General features: G+C 57.4%; 1 protein-coding gene across 3 annotated transcripts; it reads right to left on the bottom strand.

The window, feature by feature from the left end:
• Window positions 1-438: 438 nt before the first annotated feature.
• Window positions 439-24485, bottom strand: FKBP5 (FKBP prolyl isomerase 5). 3 transcript variants are annotated; one of them, XM_084497937.1, is made up of 11 exons: window positions 24462-24485; window positions 12587-12715; window positions 11672-11816; window positions 11396-11538; window positions 10642-10756; window positions 6054-6210; window positions 5125-5215; window positions 4045-4128; window positions 3612-3797; window positions 2481-2720; window positions 439-1251 (listed from the first exon to the last, which is right to left on the bottom strand). In XM_084497937.1, the coding sequence occupies exons 2-11, from the start codon at window positions 12689-12691 to the stop codon at window positions 1144-1146; spliced, it is 1374 nt and encodes a 457-aa protein (XP_084354063.1). In that variant the 5' UTR covers window positions 12692-12715; window positions 24462-24485; the 3' UTR covers window positions 439-1143. The 3 variants fall into 3 exon arrangements, with proteins under 3 accessions (XP_084354063.1, XP_084354064.1, XP_084354065.1); XM_084497938.1 differs by lacking the exon at window positions 24462-24485 and having other exon boundaries at window positions 2481-2621; window positions 12587-12858; XM_084497939.1 differs by lacking the exons at window positions 11396-11538; window positions 11672-11816; window positions 12587-12715; window positions 24462-24485 and adding an exon at window positions 10975-11281.
• Between the last annotated feature and the right edge of the window lie 427 nt (window positions 24486-24912).

Raw genomic sequence — 24912 nt, 5'->3', positions numbered from 1 at the left:
GCTTCAAAAGGGGTATTACAAAGGACAGACAGTAAAAATAAAAAACAAAAACAAAAAGACTGAAGGCTGTTCTCCAAAGGTGGTGACAGCACCCAACAGGCTGGAGGAAGGCGACGGGCGAGGTCGCAGCAGCAGCACCGGCACGGGGTGCTCACTGATGAGCCCACGGTACCGGCTCAGTGACAACACCTATCTCGCTTCCTGCCCCTCGAGGTGCCAACCTGCTGCTTCTCTTCTTCACCTGGGCCCCAGCTAAGGGATAAAACCCCCGTTTAAAAATCTGAGCCCACTGCTGGCTGCGATTCAGGCACCTGTGAGCAGCAGCGTTGGAAAACCCTTTTTTCACCCTCCAGTGAAATAAAACACAGCCTCTTAAAATAAAAATAAATTCCCCCAATGAAACAGTGCTTTGAAGCCGAACTGTAAATCCCTAAGCAGAGGGGTCACCACGGATGAGAAACGCCTCCGCAGCCGCAGGAGGGGGAATCGCCTCCCCCAAGGGACAGGAGGTGGCCGGCACGCAGGAGGCTTTCGTTCTCGTGCTGCAACACCCTCCGACACGTGCAGGGGACCAACAGGAGAAGCCTGAGCCCACCCTGACAGCAAACTCAGCAAGCACAGGGGGCCAGGGTGCCAGGTCCCTGTTGCAGCTCCCCTCCCAGCCCTGGGGCGAGGAGGAGGAGGAGGATGAAGGCAGCGCAGGAGGAGGCTGCTTTGCCTCTGCCGGTGCTGGAGCACTCGGTTGCATCCTGCCGAAGCGCTCCCACGTCCCAGCTCGTCTCGGAGGACGCAGGCCGTGGCACAGCCAGCCGACACCAAGTCCAGCGAGCTGCGAGGAGCTGTCTGCGCAAACCTCCCGAGAGCCAAGAGCTTCCACTTTTATTTATTTTTCCCCCCTCCTTTGGAAAGCTGTTTGTTCCGCTTGCGGTGGTCCCACGCCGTCCCGCTGCTCGCGCCCAGCCGTGAGCGCGCCTGCCGCAGCAGGACTGGGTTTGTTTTTCTTTGCGAGGCGCTTTTGCTTCCACGATCACACAAACTGTAACAAGCTTTACAAGAAAACACTGGCGAGTCCTTGAGTCCTGGCAAAAACCGTTCTCTGTGCGGGCTGAGGGCAGGAGGCTCTCCCTTCCTCCTGCCCCTCCATCATACGTGGCCTTCGGCCTCTTTGCCTTCAGCACTGGCCGTTTCCAGCCCCTGTGCACAAGTCGCTTTCTCTGCCTCTTTTTCTACCCCGGTTTTGCTAGCCGCTTCCTGCAAAAGAGCAAAAGAACCACAGAGTCAGGAATGAGATGAAATGATGAGCAGCCGGTGGCAGCGATGCCAGGGCTCAGAGGTGAGGCTGAGCCCAACAGGGCAGAAGAGACCCCCCTTGGACCTCAGCCGCCTGCTCTCCTGGCTCGGTGGCTCGTGGAGGTGAGACCTCGTCTGTCCCAGCTCTGGGTGAGCCTTTGGGAAGGATGGGAGCTGCCCCGATGCTGCAGGGCACTGGCACAGCGAGCCCAGACAGACAGACACGGTGCCACAAGGAGAGGAGGTGGTGCCCTTGGAGGGGAGATATAGGACTGAGCTACAGCTGCAGCCCCTGCACTGGGCTATACAGCTACAGCCCCATCTATGAGCTACAGCTGCAGCCATTACACAGGGATATAGAGCTGCAAACCCATATATAAGCTGCAGCTGCAGCCCCGGCACTGGGCTATATGGCTGCAGCCTATAAACAAGCTATAGCTGCAGCCCATACACAAGCTATAGCTACAGCCCATATAAGAGCTATAGCTCCAGGCCATATATAAGATGCAGCCCACAGCACGAGGCCCCTGACAGCCCGCAGCCCCATAGGCAGGACTGCTCCCTGCCCGCAGCACTCACTTATTCCACCGCCTCACTTTCAGGCACCGGTTCAGAAGAGATTATACTAAAAATTACCCGTACAGAGTGTTTGCAAAGCTGTGTCCTCTCCCGTTACAGTACACCGTGCATCGGTTTTTGTTTGGAGGAATTTTGGATTAGAGCCTGTTACGCGAAAGCGATCTCTTGTACGAGCAGAGGAGCAGGGCGTTGGGTTACAAGATTCAGGAAATCCATACTATCATGTCTCAAAATACCCTTGGCCTTGCCAGGGGGTGGATGACATTTCACTTCACCCAGGCCGCCGGTGGCCAGGAGGTCATCAACGGCCAGCAGCTACGGCCGGCAGAGCGATGTCCAAACACCAAACCTGTCATCAGCTGTCGAGAGCCCACACCATAAATGCTTTTATTGACAACCTGACAGCAGCCTCTGCGTCCTCTGCTGACCAAGAACCAACCAGCTCCTTCCCACCCAGGCTCTATCAGCTGGAGGCCGTGCTCCCAAACCTCAGCATCCTCAACCCGATGTCCAATTTCCTCCGTTTTAACCCTTCTTTTCTCCCCACGAGCCTGCTGAGCATCCCTCAATGTGGCCAAATCGGGGTGCCCGGATGCTCATGCAGCACCAACCTTCGCGTCCCTCTCCGCAAACTTGGTGAACATGTTGGCATATATCCTCCTGTCCCGCTCGTTGTGCTCCTTCGTCTTCTTCTGGCAGACGGAGATCTGCGACCTGGCGGCCTTGTTCTGCGGGTTCACTTCCAGCACTTTCTGAAAGTCACATTTTGCCAGCTCGAACTCGTTCATCAGCAGCCTGGCCTCGCCCCGCCTGTACAAGCCCTTCTCGTTGTCCTGGTCCAGCCCCAGCGCCTGGAAGGACAGAGTTCGCCAGAGCCCAGCACCTCCTCGGGGCACGCACATCCACAGCATGGCCACAGCTACCACGTGCACCGACGTGGCTTCACACCTTGTGTCACCACGAGCAGAGGTGCAGAACCTTCCCCTGCCTGCGAATGCCATCAGTTCCTTGCAAGGGAAGACGCTCCCCAGAAGCAGCTCCCTCGTTTTGCAGCACCAGTGCTGTGTGGGCACTGCTCGTGCAGCCCCGTGCCCTCCCGGATTAGGTTTGCTCAATGGGTGGCTTTCAAAGACCTCCTTAAGCTCAAAGCCTCACTAAAAATGCTCAAATTAGGACAAAGGAGAAGGCTCCGAGTCTCCAGAGCATCTTGCTCTGCAAAAATTCACCTGTTTCTATAACCAGTTGGCAGCTATACATGTATAATTTATATACTTTATATACTTTTATGTAATTTTTACTGATATATTTTAGCTGATTAAAAATATCTCCTTGCACAAGACCCCGCTGCGGGTGGCAGGGTCAGCAGGAGAGAAGCCCCCACAGAGCTGGAATCACGCAGGAACGCTGCACGTGGACCCGAGGATCTCCTTCGGATTAAACAGGTTTTTGTCTCCCTGCTTCCTGTTATTTTATGAAAGCTTCATGTCCCAGACACGTCTCACGGGCGACTTACCATCCTGCTTAAGGCAGCCAGCCTTACGTGATTAAGAACCTTAGGCAAGCTCGTTAAATGCAAGCCCTTTATCGAAGAATTAATAATTTCCTGACACAGACGCACGCAAAGGGCGCAGGAGGCACGGTGGGGATGCCAACAACGTGCTGCTGTTTGCAAACTGCTGCTTGCACACGGACAAATTCGATATGGGGGGGGGAAGAGTAAAAGCAAACCCACGGCCCCGCACCTTGTCACAGCACTCGACGGCCTTGGTGTACTCGCGCAGCTTCAGGTAGCACATGGCCAGGTTGAGGAAGGCAGCCAGCAGGAAGGAATCGGAGGCTTTCGACTCCTTCTCGGACAAGCCGTACTCCATTTCCAGCCAGGACACGATCTTCCCGTACTGGATCACCGCCTGCAGGTATTTCCCCTCCTGGGATGGAGCAAAGAGGGAAACTGAGCTGGGGCGGCAGAGGATCTGTGCCTGAAATCACCGAGGACGGGGAAGGGGTGGGCAGGGGCTGCACCTCCCATGGAGCTCATCATTTATACGGGGAGAGGGACAGGGAAAGTTTGGGGGGCACATTTCTGACATTTACACCCCTTCAGGGGTGCCTCTGGAGGTCCAGGATTTGCTCCGAGCTCCCCGCTCGCGTTCGGGTGTCGCCACGCTCACAAACCTTGAAGTACATCGTCCCCTTCTCCTTGACGATGGCAGCCTGCTCCAGCTTCTCTTTGGTGTCCATCTCCCACGACTCTTTGGCCTGCAAAGAAACGCTCAGAGCCACGGCCGTGGGGCACAGCACCCACCAGCACGCCGGGATGGAGGCACCGTGCACCTCCAAACGCCGGCCCCACCGGCACGCACACCCTTGGAAAGTGGTGAAGGGAGGGAAATGAATGGGATGCTGCAAGCCAGGTGGATCCACGAGGCTTTCTGGGGTTTCTTTTTAATGAGTGGGGCTTGTCAGGGTGGTGTTGCATAGGGCAGAAGTGGCTGCTCGTTAAGTTTGAGGGGCTGGGGGTGAAAGGGAAGAGGAAAATAGTCGTGGCACACGTGGGGTGCGTGCCCGGAGTGCAGAGGTCCCCTTTGCACCAGGTAAATCGCTGCTGGGTGTGGGATTTCCCCTGAGCCCGGTGTTACGGCACAGTCCGTCCACTGCAGTTCATCCACTGCAACCTCACAGGATGAAAAATCTCAACATAAAAATAAAACAAAGCCCCAAAATATTAAAAAAAAAAAAAAAAGTGGGTAGGAAGAGACCTCCTCAGCAGAGAGGGCAAGCAGAGGGTCCTGACACCATCCCCTGCTACAGCCAGGGCTGGGGACCCAGCAGCACCTGCCCCGTCCCAGTGACACCTCCTGTGCTGTCCCCATGTCCCTGTCCCTGTCCCCAGCCCCTGTGTGCAGCCCCCCCAGTGATCACCCTGGCCCTGGCCGCCCCGGCTGGCTGGCGGGACACAAAACTTTTCTCTCTTTTTTTTTTTTTTCTTTTTTTTTTTTTTTTTCTGTGCAGCCCAAGGAGGGAAAAAAAAAAAAGTACAAAAGGAACAAGCCTAGGAACAAATAAGAGAACCAGCCTTGGACCCCGGCCAGAAAAATAAAACAAACCAACACACAAGAACAAATTAAGAACACAGCGATCCCTTGCTGACGTCTCTGCTTCAGCAGGGGCCGCGGCGCAGCCACGCCAGGGACAAAGGGTGAATGCTGCAAGAGGAGCAGCTCCCGGGCACCCCGGGGCCGGTCCTGCCCTCACCTTCTCAAAGTTTTTAAGCGTGACCTCGTACACCAGCTCTGCGTTCGCTTGGATGCCGTACTTGGGCTTCCCCGCCTCGCCGAAGCCGTACCTGGAAGGGCAGAAATGGGGAGAGATCAGAGGGGCTGCGCTGGGGGGCACCCAGGGGACAACGGGCACACGTGGTCCTCAGCCCCATGCGCCCTCCACTGCCTGCATCCCTCTCCTCTCCAGATATCCTCCTCGATGAACCGGCACCTTTAAAAATGCAGGTGGAAAAGCCACCTAAAAGGAGCCCCTAAAGAGCCCCCAAAGAGCCCTGCTGTGTGTGGGGCTGCACAAAGGTTCCCCAAGGGAGTTCAGGTGTACCCAAAGGCTTCCGTTGGGAGCCCTTTTTGATGGGAGAAACTGGCTTTGTACGTGTTTTTAGGGTCCTAATTAGGGCTAGGGTTGTTAGGGTTTGGAGAGAAGTCCCTAAATCCTCATTTCAGCAGATTTCGGCCACGAACACGCATCCAGGGTGCTCGCTCTGCTTTCACATCTAGCTCTACACTCACTAACATTTCTGTGTGATACAGCAGCAAAGATGTGCTGCTTTCTATGTGCATTACACACGTGGGACCATCCTCTCCAGATGCACCCGGGTGCCATCACCTCTGTTTTTTTCTACACCTCTCCCTACAGTGTCTGTACTCATGCAGGAAAAAAGCCCTGCTGAATCTTTCCTTCCAGCCACGGGAGCTGGATGCAGCCCCTGCCACCTCACCTGCTTTTAAAACCGTCTCCAAATTCCTGCCTGCGTGCCACTCGCCCCTCTGGCTGGCCCTGCTGGCGATGCTAACCCGAGCCTCTCCTGGAGGAGCCCTCCTGCCGTGCTTGCCGTCTTCCAGCAAGGCTAAAGCAGCCGCAGAGGTCGGAAAAGCTTCAAGCCGAGCTCCTGCGCCCCTTACCGTGGCCCGAGGTAGAGGACGCAGTGCTCTCCCCGCTGCATCTTCTCCAGCGCTTTGTCGATGCCGATGGGGATGTCGTGGTCCTCCCCTTCGCCCACCACGAACTTCACGTCCTTGCAGTCGAAGCGGGTGCCGCCGCAGAAGCCCTCCAGGTGAACTGCAGGGCAGAGCGAGCCCCGTGCCAGGCTGCGGGCAGCTGGTGCCGTGCAGGACCCGAATCCCCGGCTCCCCCCAAAAAAAGCCTTTCCCAAAGGATTTTGCCCATCGGCGGCGCTGGCTGCCTTAGGGAGCTGCTTTTAACAGGGCTGGGGGCAACTCTGTCAGGTAACCACACGTTCCTCAAGCTCCCAAAATCCAGCAAAAGCCCCCGGTCGAGCTGGAGCCCTGGAAGCAGCAGGAGGATGCTGGAGCACGGGGGGGCACCGCCTGACGGCCGAATGAGCCCCCAGGGGACAGAGAGGGGCAGGAGGGCTCAGGAAGGAGCACGGCTAACGAAGCAAGGCAGCCGTATCTTGTCTAAGCAAGGAGCAGACAACAGATAAACATAATGACTAATATGTTCCCCTCGTGCGCCGCTGCGCGAGTCAGCCTTACTGGAACTGGATATTGCTCCTGGCACGCCGCCACGCGGAGTTTATCACGGCGATTACAAGCCTCCTATACAGCGCCATACCCTTGCCTTATACCTCAAAAACAAGGCCGTGTTCTCCTGCCTCTAAGAACTGCAAGTACAAGATAAACATTTTTTTTTTAATTTTTTTTTTTTTTTTTTTTAATCTTCAACCAATGGCCGCGCTGTTCCAGCCCGGGGAGCTGGCAGAGGCGCAGCCGGAGCGGACAGCGGGTACCTGGCACATTCGCCACCTGGTGCTCCTGGCGTGATTTCCACGGCGAGATTGTTCTTTACTGATTTGATCCCGAGGACGGTGCACGCCTGGGGGGGGGGGCACCGCGTGTTCTTTGCCCTCCCAAGTGCACGCGAGCGCGCAAGCAAATGTAAAGTAAAAGGGATTTCATAAGAAACTCCTACCTACCACAGAAAACCCAAAAAAAAAAAGCTTCTAAGAGGAGAGAAATCACAGCAGGCAATAACGCTGTCAGAAATGCTTAAAGAATCTGCAACCGTTTGGGCTGGTGTTGGCAGCCCCCAGGGTGGGAAAGACCCACACCGTACAGCCACGAGCTCCTTTGCACGCCGCAGAGCTGAAGCAGGAAGAGTTTCTCGTGCCCATATAAATGCTGGCAAAATGGGGAGAGACCCCTGGAAAGCAAAAACCCTGTGCCCAGCTGGCGAAGGTCTGCTTTCCATCCTGCACCTTGGTGGTGCAGCGTTCGGTGATGCCTCTGCCCTTCAAACGTGGTGCTGCGGATCAGGGAACGAGTTTCCCTTAAACCTCTTGCAGGGAATGCCCCAAATGGCAAAGGGCGAGCCACCGAGGGACCCAAAGGTGACCTGGTGGCTGCGGGACGGATCCTGAGCTACTGAAGGGTGCAGAGCACCTGGCTCTGGATGTCATGGGGAGGTGAGCACCAGCACCAGCATGAACACGAGCAGCTCCAGCACTCGGGTGCTAAACTCTGCTCGTCACTGATGTGCCTGCAGGGCCATCCCATAACATCACCAGAGGATGCTGTCCTCTGCAACCTGCCTGCATGACGCCAGGCCCCCGGCACGGCACAGGGGTGGCAGAGGATGCTCCCTGCAGCACGCCAGGACGCATCCTGCATCCCTCAGGGGTGCACAGCAGCGAGGGGACACACAGGCTGCGTGCTCTCAGCCAGCTCAGGACAAGGAGCACAGCCACAGCTTTCAGCAACCTGCCATCGGGCTTCAAGGCTACGTGGAAAACCCTCCAGCAAACCCACCTCCGGGGCTAACCCCTGCTTCATCTCCTTAGGTGCAGGAAAATGGGACATCCAGCCCAAAACGGGCATCCCCACGGCACCACGCCACCCCCCTGCCATCCAGGTGCCTTTTCCCGGTGAGCACAACCCAGCCTGAGCCGTGCCCACCGCCTGGCCCCAAAACGAGCACCCACCCACATCTCCCCAGGGTCACCCCATCACCAGCGGGACGCGGCAGCACCCCCACGAGCCCGCTGCTTACAACAGGCTGCCCGGGAGGATGCGAGCTCCCAGCCCTTGCTCGGAGGGTTAAAAAAAAAAAAAAAAAGGAAAAAAAAAAAAGCTTTCCTTCCATTTTAATCACACGGAAAGCAACGGGGAGATCTCAGCGCTGGTTTCCAGGAGCGTTTGGGCGCTGTGTGCAGCAGGTCAGCTGGCTGCGGCTGCTCTTGGATTACGGGGAGAAAAGCCCCCGCTGGGCCGCCGCACATCCCTTCGGCTGCCGCGCTGACTTATTGTTCTCCCGGTGCCTGCAGCGATTTTGTTTTTGAAGAGCTCAGAACACAGTGTACCGAGCGCGGCTGGCACACGAACTTGATGTGCTGACAGCAATTTGTACTCAGATTAAAATGGAGAAGAGGAGGGGGGAGGATGGAGGTGGGGGGGGGAAAGGTTGTAACAAAAGCTGGAATGCGGGATTTCGGCTGCAGCCCGTGTTTTAGGAACCGGAACCGCGAATTGCGGTCTGTACAACTCAAAACCTATATAAAAAAAAAGCCTGCAAAACTCCAGCCTGGGGATGCTCACCCCGGTAATCACACGTTTTTGGCCAACCTGGTTATGGTGGCGACGCCGGGCACCTTGGGGCTACTCCCGGAGCTGAGGCAGGGTTTTGGGGGGAGCGAGGCGAGGGGCAGCCCCGCGCGGAGGCGGCTGGGCTCACAAAACCCAGGGCTGCTCTTTGGGGTCCCACCTTTGGTGCCTGGAGCAAAGCTCCGAGGTAAATAGCGCTGCGTTTGTGGGAGAAAAAAAAAAAAGACAATTTAAGCCTATTTGCACCCCAAAATGCTTCCCAGGTTGTTTTGTGCTGCTCCTTTGTCAGTGGGATGCATTTAGGGGTCTGTGACCCCTGGTGTGTGGGGAGGCGAACGAGTTACGCACCGCTCAGAGCATCGCAGCGGCACCACCACTGGGACCAGCCCAGAGCTCCCCATCTCTGCCCTGCACGAGCAGTGCCCGTTTCACGAGGCTGCCTCTGAGGGCACTCAGCTCGAGTATTTGCACTGTGCGTGTGTGCCCCCAGCTCTCCGTGCTCGCTTAGAACCAAGCATTCACTTGAAATAGGTTGGGAACAAGCGGGCTTTGGGGCAGCGGGCACCCCAGGGGAGCCCTCCCCAAGAAGCAACCTCCATGTCCTTTGGGAGAAACCACTTGCTGTGGTTTCCCTCTCCCTGCCTCCAACCTGCTCCAAATTATCGCGCCACCGTTGCGTTTGCCAACAGCTCAACACGAAGGAAAAAGCAGGAGCACTCCCCGGGCACGCCGCCGCCCACCACGTGCTCGCCCCCAGGAGCCTCTTTAGATAAAAAAATAAAAAAATAAATAAAAACAGCACTAAAAAGGCAGGTGGGAATTGGGCTGGTTTCAATTATATTTAGCCTGTCTCTTCGGTTAACCTTGGAGACGGTGAAGCCAGCCTGAAACCCTACTCCCGGCCGGGTCCGGCGACGACATCGAGCATGTGACGGGCGGAGAGATCAGAGTGGGACAAGAAAATCTCCTTAAAAAACCCTGGGAGAAGAACTGGCCGTTTCAGGCAGGGAGTTTTATGAGTTCAGATCCAATTTCTCCTTCGCTAATGGAAGTTAATTGGACCCTCTTTAGCGAACAGGAGCTCTGAAATGGGGAGAAGAAACTGGATGCCTTCTGTACCGCGTGGTAGCTCTAAATCTATGGCTGAGTTGTTCTTAGGAGGAGAGAGAAAAAAAAAACCTGGCTCTCACCGCCTAGGTGAAATGTTTGCTCCAGAAACGTGCCCAGAATTACTGCGTCCTGCTCTTGGAGAAGGCTCTGGGAGCAAGGAGCTGCATGGGACGAGCTCCTTGTCACCCAGCCGGCTCCCGATGTGGGTTCAGAGCACAGCTGGCTCCACAAACCCCTTGCATTAATTCATCCCCTCTGTCAGCGGTGACCAGAAGCCTGCAACCGTCCCCTGGCCACATGGGAAGGAAAAGGCAAGGCTCCGTGCCACGGCAGATGCGATAGAAAGCCCCAAACCAACGATCAGCATCACGAGGAGCCCAGGGGAACTGCTGAAAAATTCCCACCAGGAGGCAGAGCCTGGGTTTTTCAGCATCCCCCACGCCACTCCTGGATGCAGCCACTCAGTCAGGGACGCAGGAGGGGTAAATGTGCAAAAAAGGAAGGGTCTGACCCCAAAACCCTATGGGGCTTCACCCTCCCCGGCAGCCTCGCAGGCCCGTGTTTGTCCTACAGCAGAAAGGACCGGGAAAAACAGAGCGCGGGTTGTCCTCGCCCGGCCGCTCCATCACCAGCTGGCTGCTCCCGCGCCTCGAGGTTTTCCAGTAAAACCCTCGGAGCCAGCAGCCCTGGAACAGCAGCCGCGGGCCGTGCCAAGGGCAGCTCCTCGGAGCTCACCAAAACCCCAAAAGTTAACCGCTGCCCTCCCTGCTCGGCCAGAGCCCGGCGGCGTGCGGCTCTGCCCGCGGAGCCCGCTACTCACTTTCCACCGTGGCGCCTTCGTTGGGGTTGGAGTAGCCTTCCCCTTTCCTCTTGATCCTCCGGATTATCCCCCCGTCCTCAAACAGGTCCTCGCCTTTGAAATCGAGCAGCTCGACCTGAAGAATTAAAGGGAAGGTAGGCAGAGCTGGGGGTGGAGGGGAAGGAGAGGAGAAAAACAACGGGGAAGCCACAAAGCAGCAGTTCAGCCCCGAGCAGGGGAGCCAAGCAAACTAATTCTCCGCTCAGCTGACGAGCAGAAGTTGCCCATAAAAGCCAGCTCCAAAGCCACAGCATAATACACCCGATTTATTAGGAATTGGGCCACGGCCAGCACCTGAAGCCCAACATAAAGTAACAGTAAAAGGGAGTTCAGGAATCCTGCAGGCAAGGAGGCAACCGGGGCTGGAAGGTGCGAGGGGGACGGCTCCCCAGGCAGCGCGGGAGCAGCGCCGGGAAGGGATTTTTCAGCCCAGGGAGGCATTTCCGAGCTGTTTTCCCCTTTTCGCCTGCCTTTTTAAAGCAGGGCTCTGCTCGCTCTCCCCGCGGGGCTGCTCCCCGGCCGCAGCCTCTCCGGCTCAGACACACATTTCTGAGAAAACACTGGCACCGGTTCCTGGAGCGGAGGGACACGTTTCAGGAATCCAAGCTGTTTTGTGCTTTTTTTTTTTTTTTTTTTTTTTTTTTTTTTAGGAGCTGGCTGGCAAAGCAGAAGGCAGCGAGCGAGCTGTCCCGCGGCAGCCCGGCCCCGTACTTGCCTCGAAGAAGAGGGTGGCGTTGGAGGGGATTTTGGGGGCGCTGCCGGCGGCCCCGTAGGCGTATTCCGGCTTGCACAGCAAGTAGCACACCTCGCCCTTCTTCATGGTAGCCACCCCGATGTCCCACGCCTTGATCACCTGGCCTGGGAGAGAGGCAGACATCACACACAAAACCCCAAACCCAAAAAAAACAATAAGGGAGGCTCCCTAAAAAAAAACAACACCGTGCTGGTGCTGTCCCTTAGCGCCACGGGAGCGGGGACCCTGTCCCCTTACCCTTGCCCAGGCTGAAGACGAAGGGCTCGTTCCGATCACGGCTGGAGTCAAACTTTTTGCCATTGGCCAGCTTGCCTTTGTAGTGCACGTACACCTTGTCCCCGATCATCGGAGACTCGTCATCGTTGCCTGGCCTCTTAATGATCTAAGGGAGGGAAAGCACCCATGAGAACGGAGCCACAGAGACCTCAGGCTGCATAAACACCCATATATTAAATAAATACATTATATTACATATTACAGTACATGTTTATACATAAACACACGCCCCAAAGGTGCCTTAAGACATGGGGAGGTCGGGGGGGAACCATCCCTTTGCCCCTTCCACCACCCCCTACAAGCCAGCCCCGCACGGAGCCGCGTTCAGCCCGCGGTGCGGAGGTGTCAGCACCAACGGGGAGCGATCCCAAATTCCCCGTGCTTTCAGCCCGTGCAGATTTCACTCGCAGGGGTGTGTCGTTTCACTACTCGCTTCTTGTCAACACTTTTTTTTTTTTTTTATATTGCTACAGCCTGGAACAAGCAGTTCCCAAGCTGAGGATGGAGGCAGGGGAGGATGCTATTATTAGAGGAAGGTCCTATTCAGCTGGAGAAGAGCAAGTGCTGGTGAGCAGAACTATCCAGAAACGGCCCTGAATATGAAAAGAGGGGCTGTGGAGCAGACTGGATGACCTAAGTAATGCGCTCTTTCTAATGTCTGTGAGTCACACACAAAAATGCTTTGTGGATTTGCAGCTAATAATCCGATTAGAAGCACAATCGCAGCGAAAATTCATCGAGCGGGCCGAATCCGCGCCACGCTCTCCGGCTCCGTGAGCCGCGCTCGCCCCTTCGTTACTCCCCGCGGCACTGATGCTCGTCCCCTTGTGCCACAAGGTGCCCCGAGGGCTGTGGTGGCCGCAGGACCCCGCTCACCTTCAGCACGCCACGGTCCTGAGCGGGCGTGATGTCCTCCCCGCGCTCAGCCAGGGCGGCCGCCTGCACCTCCCCTTCGGGCTTGGTGGCCTCGTCGGTCGTCATCGTCCCCGGGCTGGAGCAGCAGAGCTGGGGAGAGAGCGGGCAGGAGGCAGGGGAAAGGGTTAAAAGCTCGAGAGCCCTGGTTCTGCTGGCCCTGCAGGAAGTTTAGAGAACATCTCAAGCATGCAGAGCGGAAAATCCCTTCCCAGGGGCCACCCAGGCTCAGCGCCGCCGAACCACCACCACGAGCGCACGCAGCCCCGTGCCGTGTCCCCGGCGTCCTGCCCGGCAGCAGGGACAGCCACGGGGATGCTCTCACCTCGCTGAGCCCCCCGGGTCATTGCCACACCTCTCCCGGTGCCGCAGGGACTCCCCCGGCAAGAGTTGTACCAAAAACCTGTGCCAGCAGGTGAGCACGTGCTGGCTGATGGGATTCCCGGCACACAGGGACTCATCCCCGTACCCAACCTCTGGGACCTCCCGCGACGATGCTGGCCCCAGTGGGAGGCTGGATTTCACCCCAGGGAGCACCGAGAGCCACCAGAGGGACGTCAGCACAGGGCTGCTGCTTGAAGGCTGCTTTGGGGCAGCAGTGATGCCAGGAGAGACCCCGATGCTCAGGGGCGAGCAGCGAAGCCCCCTGGGCACACGCCGAGGTGCCCAGCTACGTTGGCTTAGAAGCGTTTGCACCAGCCCAGCATTGTGCTCCAAAGCCATGACACATCGATGAGGATTATTTTCCACGAGGAATTACTCGCTGTTTCGTCAGAGGCTGCATTATTCTTAAATCAACAGCTCGACCACAGGCACGCCTCGTTTCCTCTCGCTCACCAAGAACACCCAAAAAAGTGCTGAGGCTACGCGTCGCCGCGGGGTCTCTCCCCAGGCGGGAAGACCTCCGGGCACAGCACGCAGCTCTAAAAACTACACAAAACCCACCACCGAAAGAATCCCAAAAATTTGCAGAAAGTCCCTAAGAAACGGCTTTTTTGGGGCAAAGCATTGCCCAAAACAAGAGCCGTGTGGGAGAGGCGCTGGCCACAGCCAGTGCGTGATGCGAGGGACAGGGATGTGCCCGCTCTGGTGGCCAGGAACGCTTTGCTGACACAAAGCACGAGCAGCACACGAGGATGATTATTCTTTTTTTTTCCTTTAAAACGGGTGTGGAGCCACTCGTGGGAGTCTGTGGTGGCTGTTTGCACGGGGAAGCGTCACGAGGATGCGATGCGAGGCCGGGGCGGGTGAAGCCCGTGCATCCTGGCACCCCCTGGCCAAGCTGGGTGAACGCTGCCTGGTGAGAAAGGAATGGCCTCAAGTTGGGGAAAAAAAATATTTCCTGATGATTTCCTTCGAATCGTTGGACTTGTTTTGGTAGCCACACCGCTGCGCAAGACGTAATCAAGGAAACATGTGACACAGAATTAGAAAGCAATGGTTTTTGAGACATAAAACAGATCTATTAAAGTCCCTATCGTTGCGAAACTTTCCCACAGCCCTTGGTGTGGAAGCTGATGGTAAGCAGCAGGAGAAATCGTCCGTTCGGGGTTTCATAAACAGAAAAGAAAGGATGCTTTCAGCTCCAAGGGCAGCTAAGTCAGGCTGTAAGAATAATTGCACTCCTTGCACCCAGCGCTGGGAGGGACGAGCCGAATTCCAGCCTCCCCTCGGCGCAGGAAGCCAGCGAGACACAAAGGGCTCTGCGTGGAAGCTGCAAACAGGAGCGAGGGAACTGCTTGGGGCCATGCCCAACTACAACAAGCTTCGGGGTAACGCTTAACGAGACTCCAAGATTCTGGGTCCAAAAGCACCGATTTTGTGCTATTTCCAGCGGATTTGGGAACCGCCGCGACTCGGCGCCGCCAGGATTCAGCCTCCCACGAGCATCCCGTGCGGCACAACCGAAGCTGGATGCCGTGCGGCTCAGGGAACCCCTTTCTGCAGATAATTATGCCCAGGAGGAGCCCGAAAGCGGGGTGCTCGCCCAAGCAGAGGCACCTCTCGGCACACAACCTCCCAAGGGCCACGAAGCGTCACCGCGGGGATGGGGAAGCCGGCTCCGGAGATGCCAGCTCCACATCGCCGGTTGCTAAATCCCACCGAGAGACATCTAAAAATACACCACCCGCATCCTCCTCGTTATTTTTCGACGTAAGCAATTAGTGCAGTCATCCAGGGCAAGCATCCAACGCAAGGCAGGGGGAGAAGGTCTGCGTCAGCAGCGGTTGGGAGGGACGGAGCCCACAAGAGATGCTGTCCACGTTGTGAAAGAGCTCGAAGAGCCTTCGCCTACCCCCCCCCCCCAAAAAAAAACACAGCCGTAGTCGCAGGGAAAAGACCGCTCTGCTGCCGCTCCTCTCCAGCTCGGAGCAGCCTTTCGGAGGCACAAGTGCAGCCGGGGGAGAGCTGGAGGGAATCCAAACTTCCCATTAATTTCAAACAAACAGCCGGAGGAAATGTGCCGCTCGCCGGGCTTGGCGCATGCCCGCGGGCGCGGGGAGCGGGGGCTCAGCGGCACCTCGCTCGCCATGCCCCAGCCGGACGTTTCTCCTCGTGGAAGCCAAGCGTGAAGGCAGGGAATTAATTACCCAGCGCAAAAGCTCGGCGTTTCTGACAGAGCTACCCCAAGCACAGCCCTCTCTCCCGTCGCTCCATTAGCCACGACGGTGCCGCGAGGTTAATGGTGTTTAATTAAAGCAAATGAACCCCTGCAGCGGGGCGCGAGCGTGCACGCGGAGACTTCAGCACCTCGGCTCCGGTGCCATGGTCCACCGAGGATGTGCCCGGCCAGCGATGCTCAAAGAGCAGGCAAATGGCATCTGGTGGGCACCACGGGGAGGGGGTCACAGGGATCTACACCATGACCTGAGTCTACATCAGGGCACTTCTGCACACTGCAGCTCCGAAAAAAAGTCCTATGCGAACCCCAAAACAGCTCCGGAGCCCCTGTCCCAGCTCTGAGCACAGCACTGGGGTTCAGTGCGCACCCACAGACGCCGGCCCTTGAAACCAGCCCCCCCAAACCCTTTTTCCCTGGTGCTGCAGTGGCAGAGCCGTTTCTGAGCTCTAAAAGCAGACGGTTTGTTTGGGTTTTTAACTTGCTTTTGGTCAGCCGCTGCTATACCAGCTGACCTGATAAATAGCCCCGCTGATAAATCTTTACTTGAAGAGCTTGACCAAACAAGTTTTAAAACCAAGACAAATCCAGAGGCTTCAGCATCCGGATGCAACCTCTACTTAAACGCTAATTAACGTGAAATACACTAACGAGCTTCTGGCAGAACAAGAGGAAGCAAGGATGCTCGCGGGCTGGGGACGCCCTGCACATCAGGATGCCCAAAGTGAGCCAGGAGGAGCTGCCGCCCGCACAAAACCCTCGAGCTGCTCAGAAGCACAGCTGCTGCCCCCTCCTCATCCCCACATCCCCACGCTCTCGTTGTTTCCCCATCAGCACGAGCAGGGGAAGCATCGGCCGGGGCCCAGCTCCGTGCTGCTCCCCAGGGAGCGCAGCCGACGGCACCCATGGGCACATCAGCACCGCCAGCAGCCCTCACCGGCATTATTTCAGCTGCTGCTTCACAAAAAAATGCATTTTTTTACTGTATATTTAAGAGCAAGCATAACAAAAGTGTTTTTTTTTTTTTCTTTCTTTCCTTTTAAGCTCTGCATGATTGGGGGGTGCCTTCACCCCTGGGTGCTGGCCGCCTTCGCTCCCCTGCAGCACCGCTCGTGCGCTCGCCAAACAGCCCGCGCCATTTGGAGGAAGCATCCTGAAGAAACTCCCTCAAACAAAAACCCCACGGCACCAAATCAACGCCCCAGGAGAATGGGCAGGACACCAGCACTGCCCTGCACCGAAATCCACCCCGTAAAAACAAGCCCTTTGGTTTCACAACCCCCTCTCCGCACAGCTGCCGCTATCATCCAGCCTGAAGAAAAAGGAGAAAAAAATCAGAGCGAGGAATGGGACGCAGATGTCTGACCCGGGGCTGAGGACAGGCAGGTATCCCACGTGCTCGAGTTTCACAAAACCCTGCTGCGCGACCATCCCGGGCCACAATTCCTAGAAATCGGCATTCCGGGAACTTTCCAGCTGCAAAAGTCAAAACTTCGCCCCGCAGATCTCCCCCACGGGTGGGTGAGAGCCCGGCTCGTGGGGTCCCAGCTTGGCACGGGGCGACGGGAACCGGTGTCCCGAGCAGCTGGGAAGGAGAGGGGAGGAAAAAAAATAATAATAAATAATAAAAATAATAAAACCAAACCCCATGCTTCACTCTAAAAGAGGATTTCGCAAGAAGGGAGAAGTGAGGCTGTGGTTTTAAGCCCCGGGCACATCCCAGCCGTGTCGGACCCTGCCCTAGGGCGCACGGGGTCGCACACGCTGCTGTCACCGAACCCATCCCCACGATGGGGACCCAGGGGCAGCTCCCCCTGCCCCGAGCACCCCGGGTGCAGGCTGCAGAGCGTGGGCACAGCACGGAGCCGCCGAGCACAACGCTCTCCTGCAGTGACCGAAGGGCTGGTTTCGCTCGCTGCTCCCATCCCGCGCCATTCGGCATCTCAGCATCAGTTTAGGAAAAAAGGAGAAAAAAAAAAATTACGCCTCTGTTCTCTCCAACTTTTTTATTGCCCGTTGCTGAAAGTCACGGCGTGGCTCAGCAGAATGGAAAAACGAGCACTGAGCGTCCCGGGGTTTGTTTTTTAAGACCCGCTCAGCCCCGAGTGCTTTCGCTTCCACGCCACCGCGCCGTGGCTGCAAGTTTCGGATTGCAACACTTGCTTCAAAATGCAAGGGTCAGGCTGGGAACCAGCAGCAACAGCCCCGGGGCTGTCCCCGTCCCTGTCCCCGTTCCCAGCGCACTGGTGCAGGGCGAGGAAGGACGACCCCAGCTGGAGCATCTCCTCGCCACTTCACCGCGGCGTCGCCTCCCTGCGATGGGGAAAAGGCTTTCCTTTAAGAAAACAAATACTGAGCAAAATGTTTATGTGCAGCAGGAAGGAAATAAAAAACCAGCAATTTTTCCCAGGTGAGAAGCTCCAAGACACCTGCAACCGAGACCGAGCAAGAGACCGAGCAGCCAACAACGGGGCCGGCACCCGATGCCATTTGGGATTGTTTCGGGGTGAGCAGCGGGATCAGACAGGAGCCCAGCTCCCCGCACAGCGAGCCGGCCGTTCGGAGGGATGGATGAGCCCAGCCGGCCTCAAACGTGACGAAGAGGAACCTCCAGGGCCCTGCTGCTTCGTTAGCCGCTTGTTCCGAGATCCGCCCGGCTTCCCACGAAGGCACACCGCGTCCTTCCCCAAACCACCGCAGGCTCGGAGGCAGCTCCGAAGAAACCTCGGCTTGGCCCCGGCGCGGTCCCAGAGCAACCACCACATCCCCTCCACCTGGGGCTCTGCCTCCCTGCCTCGCTCTTAAATCACAAATCTGCCCGGATTCGGGACCGTTTCGCACATCGCTGCTTTCGAAATGTGTCACTGCTTCAATTAAAAATTCACTTTTTTTTTTTTTTTTTAACCCTAGCCACTTCACTTCCCCCACCCTTTTTTTTTTTTTTTTTTTTAAATTTTTATTTTTTATTATTATTTTTTTAAATCAGCGGCCCGAGCAAACCTCCCGGGGGCCACGTTGTGCAAGGAGCGAGCAGCGCGGGGAGCCGGGCATGGCAACTTTTTCTTGCGAGGAAAAACAAAACACAAACAGAGGCGCTGCCGCCGCCACCGCCGCGCACGCACCCTGCTGAACCGTCCCCGCGGAGCGCGCGGGGTGAGCCATGACTCACGGTGGACTGAAGCGAACTCGAACTCGGTGTACTGCCGCTGTGAGCTCACAGCCCGCGGGTGGCATTAACTCCTTCTGTCCCCGAGGCTGTGGGGACATCCCGGCTCGGGGACACCCCCCGGTTCTGTCTCGCGGGGAGAGCAGGCGGCTCCCTGCGCCCCGAGTGTGCCCCGTGTCCCTGCTGCCACCTCCCAGTGCCACCAGCACCACGTCCCCTATTGCCACCAGCCCCATGTCCCCCAGTGCCACCAGCCTCTTTTTCCCCGGTGCCACCTCTCAGTACCACCAGCCCCATGTCCTTGCTGTCACCTCCCAGTGCCACCAGCCTTTCTCCTCAGTGCCACCTCCCAGCGCCACCAGCTCCATGTCCCCCATTGCCACCTCTCAATGCCACCAGCCCCATGTCCCTGCTGTCACCTCCCAGTGCCACCAGCCCCATATCCCCAGGGCCACCAGCCCCATGTCCCTGCTGTCACCTCCCAGTGCCACCAGCCCCATGTCCCTGCTGCTAATTCCCAGTGCCACCAGCCCCATGTTCCCACTGCCACCTTCCAGTGCCACCAGTCCCATGTCCCCCAGTGCCACCTCCCCCATATCCCCCATTACCTACTCCCACTACCACCAGCCCCATGTTCCCACTGCCACCTCCCAGTGCCACCAGCTCCACATCCTCCAGTACCACCAGCCCCGTGTCCCCCAGTGCCACCAGTCCCCCAGAGGGAGCTTCTCCCTCCCCTCCCACACACCGGGGGGATTTGGGAGCGTGGCACCAGGCGGCTTTTAGGCGATGAAGAGCGCAGGGAGGGGGGGAAGGAAACTGCTGCACGCGGCTAACTCGCACCCGATGGCATGCGTTCCGCTCACATTCGCTTCATCATTTCGCCTCGCTAATATTTTTCAGCTTCTGAAGTGGTTTCAGCGAGGATCCAGCTCATAACTGATTATTTTTTTTTTTTCCTGTTTCAGACATAAGAGGCTGCCCTCGAGCCTGGGGTGCAGCGGGAGGAACAAGTGAGCAGGATGGCTCGCTACCCTTCGCCCCCTGCCAGAACAAATATTTCGGCAGAAAAGGGTTTGTTTCCCCCCCCCTTGCTGCAACTTATAGTGTGATATAAACCCGTTAAAACCACTCTGGCTGCTCGGCTGGCTATCCAGCAAGGCACCGTAACCAGCTGACACGCTGCCCCCGAGGAGATCCTGCATTTTTTTTTGCAATCCATCATTTTTCCAGGTCGCCTCCAAGAGAGATCTTGCACGGACCGAGCTCGGCTGCCACAGCCCCGAACATCCCGGAGCCGCACGCAGTGCCCAGCCCTGGATCCCAAACACCCTGAGCTCCGACACCAAGTGCAAAAACGCAAGAAAACACCACCAGAACCTTTTTTTTTTTTCCCCCCCTTTTTCCCTTCCTTTACTCCAGAAGACAAACATATAGTGGCGAAAGCAAAAGCCCATAAACATTTACGGGCTGTCGGCCTTCAAAGGGAGGAGATTCCCAGGGCTGGAGGCAATCGGGAGCTTTGCACGTGGACACATCTCGCCCTCGGAGCCCTCGTGCCCTCGGTGCTGGCACGCTTTGGGGACGGCCACCGGCACCGACCCCGCTCACCAGGACAAATCCTGAGCGAGGCACGGAGCAGGGCTGCAAGGCGCCGTGCCCCAGCCCCCTGCTTGCTACATCTGGGTGGGGTTGTAGCATCTGGGTGCTACAACTTCAGACGGTGACTTTTTAAAATATATTAAAAAAAATATTGATATAGATAGGTATTAAAATGGATATTAAAATATACCTATTAGAATATATCGATTACAATATATATTAAATGCATTAAAGTATCTAGGACACATTTATTCAAATATATGTTGAATATATATTGAAATGGATTAAAATATATATTGAAATCTATGTTAAAAGTATCATTTAAAGCCATGGAGTTATGGATCCGGGCTGACACCACCCTGCGGCGGAGGCTGGCGCGGGGCGAGCCCGGTGGTGGTGGCACGGGGCCGGTGGCGGTGCGAGGGGAAGGCGATCTCCTGCAGCTCTCCTAAGGCAGCATTATGTAACGGGGGGGGAGGAAAAAAAAAAGCACTGCTTCCCAGCAGGTTACATAAACCGTCCTGAAAAAGTGAGAAAGCTCTCGCCAGCCCGCTGCCCACTGCTTGGCACCCGCTCCCCGCTGCGCTGCCATCGGGAGGGAGCCGGCAGCCTCCTCTCGCCGGGTTTCCTCCCAGCCCAGGGAGAAGAAAAAAAAAGAATATTAATAGAAAAAAAATATATATGTAACAGATTTGCTTCTGTCTGCATGTCAAAACAGCAGCCACGCCTATGGGCAAGGAGGAGCCGAGCTGCCAGACCTGGGTGGGATTTTCTGGTGCCTCCGAGCTGCTCCGGCCACCAGCCCCGGTCCCCACGGGGTGACAGCGCCCGTGCCACCGCCAGGCAAGGAGGAACTCGTATTAATTTAACACGGGGTAAGCAAGAAACTTCTTGTTTTTTGCCAGTTCTGCTCCAATGTCGTGTTTTCTCCAGGATAAATACAGCTATCAGACTTGGATTCTCAATTCGTAAAAGCATCGAACGAAAAAGCCTCAAAAAGCCTCGACAAATACATTTATTTTCGGCCAGGTGAGCCTCAACCACAGCAACCCCCCGGTGACAAAAGCGCTGTGTTAATTTATTAATTACTCCTCATCCTCAGCAGCCTTTTGAGAGCACGGGTGTGAAACCCCAGCGGGCTGATCCTACACCGAGGGTCCTGCACGGCTGCAGGGGGGATAAAACCCAACCTCTGCCTGCAGCCGCCCCGGGTGGGCACAAATCAGCGCTGGGGAGGATGCACAACATTTTTTGGAAAATAATTTCCAAATTATCGTGTCCCGTTTGCAAGACTGCAAGCTGGAGACCCCCACCGAGCCCAGCACAACGCCCTGAGCACCAAGTACCTGCGCACACAGCCTCTGGCTCGCTCCGAAATCGCAGCCCCGCTCCAAGGGGGCTTGCTCGGAGAGGGCAGGGAAACGCCACCAGCAGTGACCCCAAGCAGCCCAGCGCAGATAAAGGAAGGTGGCACAGGGAAGGCAGCCAGGATGGCTCACAAATGGTGCAAGATGCAGGGTGTTGGTCCCCCAGGAGTGATTTCAGGGGGCTGGTGCCCCCCCGACACCGCGGGGCCAAGAGGAGCACGCGCGTGCCGGCGGCATGTGCGAGCCGCACGCTGCTCGAGAGACCAAGCCAGAAACATCACTGCATGCAAGCGAGGAGAGGCGGTGCTTCCCAGAGCTGCCCTTATTTAATTAACCGATTAAATTTAACCGAAAGCCCCAAATACTTGGAATGGGAATCCTTCTAACGAGGCTTATTTCCTAAGAGCGGTGCTGCTATTTCCGAACACGGAGCGTCGCAGGCACGAGAGGGTTGAACTGCCACCTCTCTCCATCCCACCCCCGTGCTGCCAACAGTTCCTTTACAGCCGTGTTCCCAATTTTCTAATAAAGCCACCCAAAAAAAATCAGGAATACTTACTGCAGCCACCACCACTGGTTCTGGAGAAAGCCCGTCAGCCCCACGACAAACAAGTTACGTTAACGCAAGCACTACAGCACTCAAGGCCATTTCTTTACACCCACTAACATGCAGCATTAAAAAAAATAATAATAATAAAAAAAAAAAAAAAAAGAGAGAAAGCTAATAATTCATTATTTCCCTGTGACACGGATGAAATGGTGGGGCTCCTTCCTGAGCTACGAGCACCCAGAGCCAGGAGAGGTTGCGGTGCCCCAGTTTGAAGACCACCTTGCACGCTATCCCCAGTTTTGGGGATTTCAGACCAGCTTGCACATTATCCCCAATTTTTGGGGACTTCAGGCCATGCCCGCTCTGTCCCAGGGAGGTTTCCGAGCCTTTTCCCAGAGCAGATTAAAGAATAACACGCTGCCTTGCGCGAGCGCCAGGGATGCTTTTGAAACGTGTTTACCCGGCTCCGCTCCTCCCGCACCCCGGGACCACCCCCAGGGCTGTGCATTGGGGGGGGGGTGAGGTTCAGGGGTAATTAGCTGGGAAGGTAACGAACGAGGTGACATCAGCACAGCCCACCAGAGCTCCTGGCCTCCAGGCCCTCCGCCAGCACCCACCGCACCATTTGGGTGAAAACATTGGGAAAAGCCAACGCCGTGCCCCCCCCCCCGCTGTTAATTAACCCCTGGTCCTTAACGAGGAGCAGCGGGAGCACCGTGCATCAGGAGGTGCAGGCTACTAATTAACACCCAGCTAATTACCTGCTGGGGATGCTCTCCAACGACAAGGCCAGGGGCTGCCTCTCCAGAACCCCCCCGGTGCCAGCAAGGAAAGGTCGGGCTTGGGAATTGTCCTTGGGGACCGCCAGGTCCCTCTGGCACCGGGTCCCACGCTGCAGCCACAACCGAGGCCACCACCAAGGGCACCACGGAGGCCACCACGGATGCCACCACCGAGGCCACCTCCTTGTCCTTCCTCCCTGCTCCTCTCCTTCAGCTTCGTCGCCTTCCCAGCCCCGACCCGCGCCACCACGTGCGCTCTTCCCTCCTCGTGAGCTCCGGACGATGCGCAACTCCTCCGCGGGTACCCGCTCTCCTCCTGCCACCGCGCGTCTCCTCCTCGCCGCTCCTCCATCGGGCTCATCGGGGCCTGGGGAGCGTCCCCAAAACCACATCCCGGGGCTCTAAAATGCTCAGCCCCGTGCGAGCCGGTGGTGCTCAGCGCCGGGGGGCTCCGGGTTAACCCTTGCGAGCGGCGGCCGTCATTTCCTCCGCGCCGCCGGTGGCTGCGTGCCCCCGGATGGCGTTAGCCCATAAATAGGTCACCGCCTTGGAAATAAAACCCAGGCACTGCAAACGGCAGCCTTCGACGTGTCAGCCCCGCGTCCAAGCGCAGACGCCGCCGTTGGGTCAAAACGCCATCAATTCGGGAAAGGTCTGATAAAAGCCAGATATTTCGGCACCTAGCGGATCTCCCGACGGGCTCCCCCGGTTGTGGGGCAGGGACGGGGATGGAGGCACCCGGCTTGGGGCAGTTTCAAGGAAGGAGCAATTTGCATTTCCAACTTTTTTTTTTTTTTTTTTTCCTTTAACTTGCCATCCGTTTGCAGCCCGGATTCGGTGCCCCAGCGATGCCCCAACCGCTTCGATGGCCCCTTAGAGAGGGAGACGGCTCCAGCACCACCCACAACACCCCCGAGTGCCAGCTCTGGGGTTTTTCCTTCCCTCTTTGATCCATCCCACTCATCGAGCAGAAGGAAACCCCAAAACCGAGGTGCCCCAGCCACAGGGCTCTGTGCCGGGTACCCCAAATCGCCTGTGGAGCTGGGGCCACCCGTGGAGCCCCCAAATCCTCCCCCCGGGCTGAGCACAACAGGCTCCGGTTTGGGCACGGCGAGCTTACCTGGGGATGTGCTTTGGGTGGAAAAAATCTAAAAATAAAGCTCTGGGAGAGCTCCGTGCCCACGGAAGGGGGGGAGAGGGAGCTCAACGGGATGCCACGTTTGTGGGGACTGCTGTCCCTGCCCCAAAGGGAGCCCCAAAAGGGCTGCAGAGGGGACACCGGAGGGAACCCAAAAGGGAGCCCCAAGGCAGAGGGAATCCCAAAGGGAGCCCCAAGGGGAACTGCAGAGAGAACCCCAAAGGGAACTGCAGAGGGAGCCCCAGAGGGACCCCAAAGGGACCCCAGAGGGGACCCCAAAGGCAGCCCCAGAGGGGACCCCAATGGGAACCGCAAAAGGAACCCCAAATCCAACCCCAAATCCCTCCCCCCACCCCGGGGGCACACTCTTGGGGGCTGCCCCCTCCCCATCCACATTTGGGGCCAGCCCAGCCCCAGCCGCACCCCCAACGCCCCCCAGCACCCCCTCCCGCGTGGGCTCCCGCGGATTTCCACGCAAAAAAATATATAAAAATAAATAAAAAACGGGGAAACCCCACGGCAAAGGGGGGGGGTCCCCGGCCGAGCTCGTGTCCCCCCGGGACCCCTCTCGCCCCCCCCCCGAGCCCCCCACGCGTGACACGATCGCTCCCCACCTGCGCGCCGCCGCCGCCCGGCTCCGAGTGGCTCCGAGTGGCTCCGAGCGGCCCCCGCGCGGCCGGGGCTCCCCCACGCCCCCCCCCCAGCTCGATTCCCATTGGTTCTTACCCCCGCCCGTCTCGCTGAGAGGGTTTTTTATTGGTCGAGGGGGCGGGGATATGCAAAGCAGAGGGGGTGGTGCTCGGGGTTGGCCCCGCCCCGTTTGGCCCCGCCCCGCGCCGAGCACTTGCTGGGGGCAGCGGGGTTGGGGGCGGAATGGGGGGGGTGCAATGGGTTGGGGGGGTCCTGGCCCTGTGCAATGCCCCCGGGGGGGTCTTGTCCCGCTGCAGTGTACTGGGGGGGGTCTTAACCCCATGCAATTCCCCCTGGGGGGGTCCCATCCCCATGCAATTCTCCCCGGGGGGTCTTATCCCCATGCAATGTCCTGGAGGGGGGGTCTCAGCCCCA

The sequence above is a fragment of the Aythya ferina genome, assembly GCF_964211825.1.
Source record: "Aythya ferina genome assembly, chromosome: 25".
NCBI classification, from domain to species: domain Eukaryota; kingdom Metazoa; phylum Chordata; class Aves; order Anseriformes; family Anatidae; genus Aythya; species Aythya ferina.
Note: the sequence above shows the minus strand (reverse complement) of the source record. Positions and strands in the feature narration are given on the sequence as shown.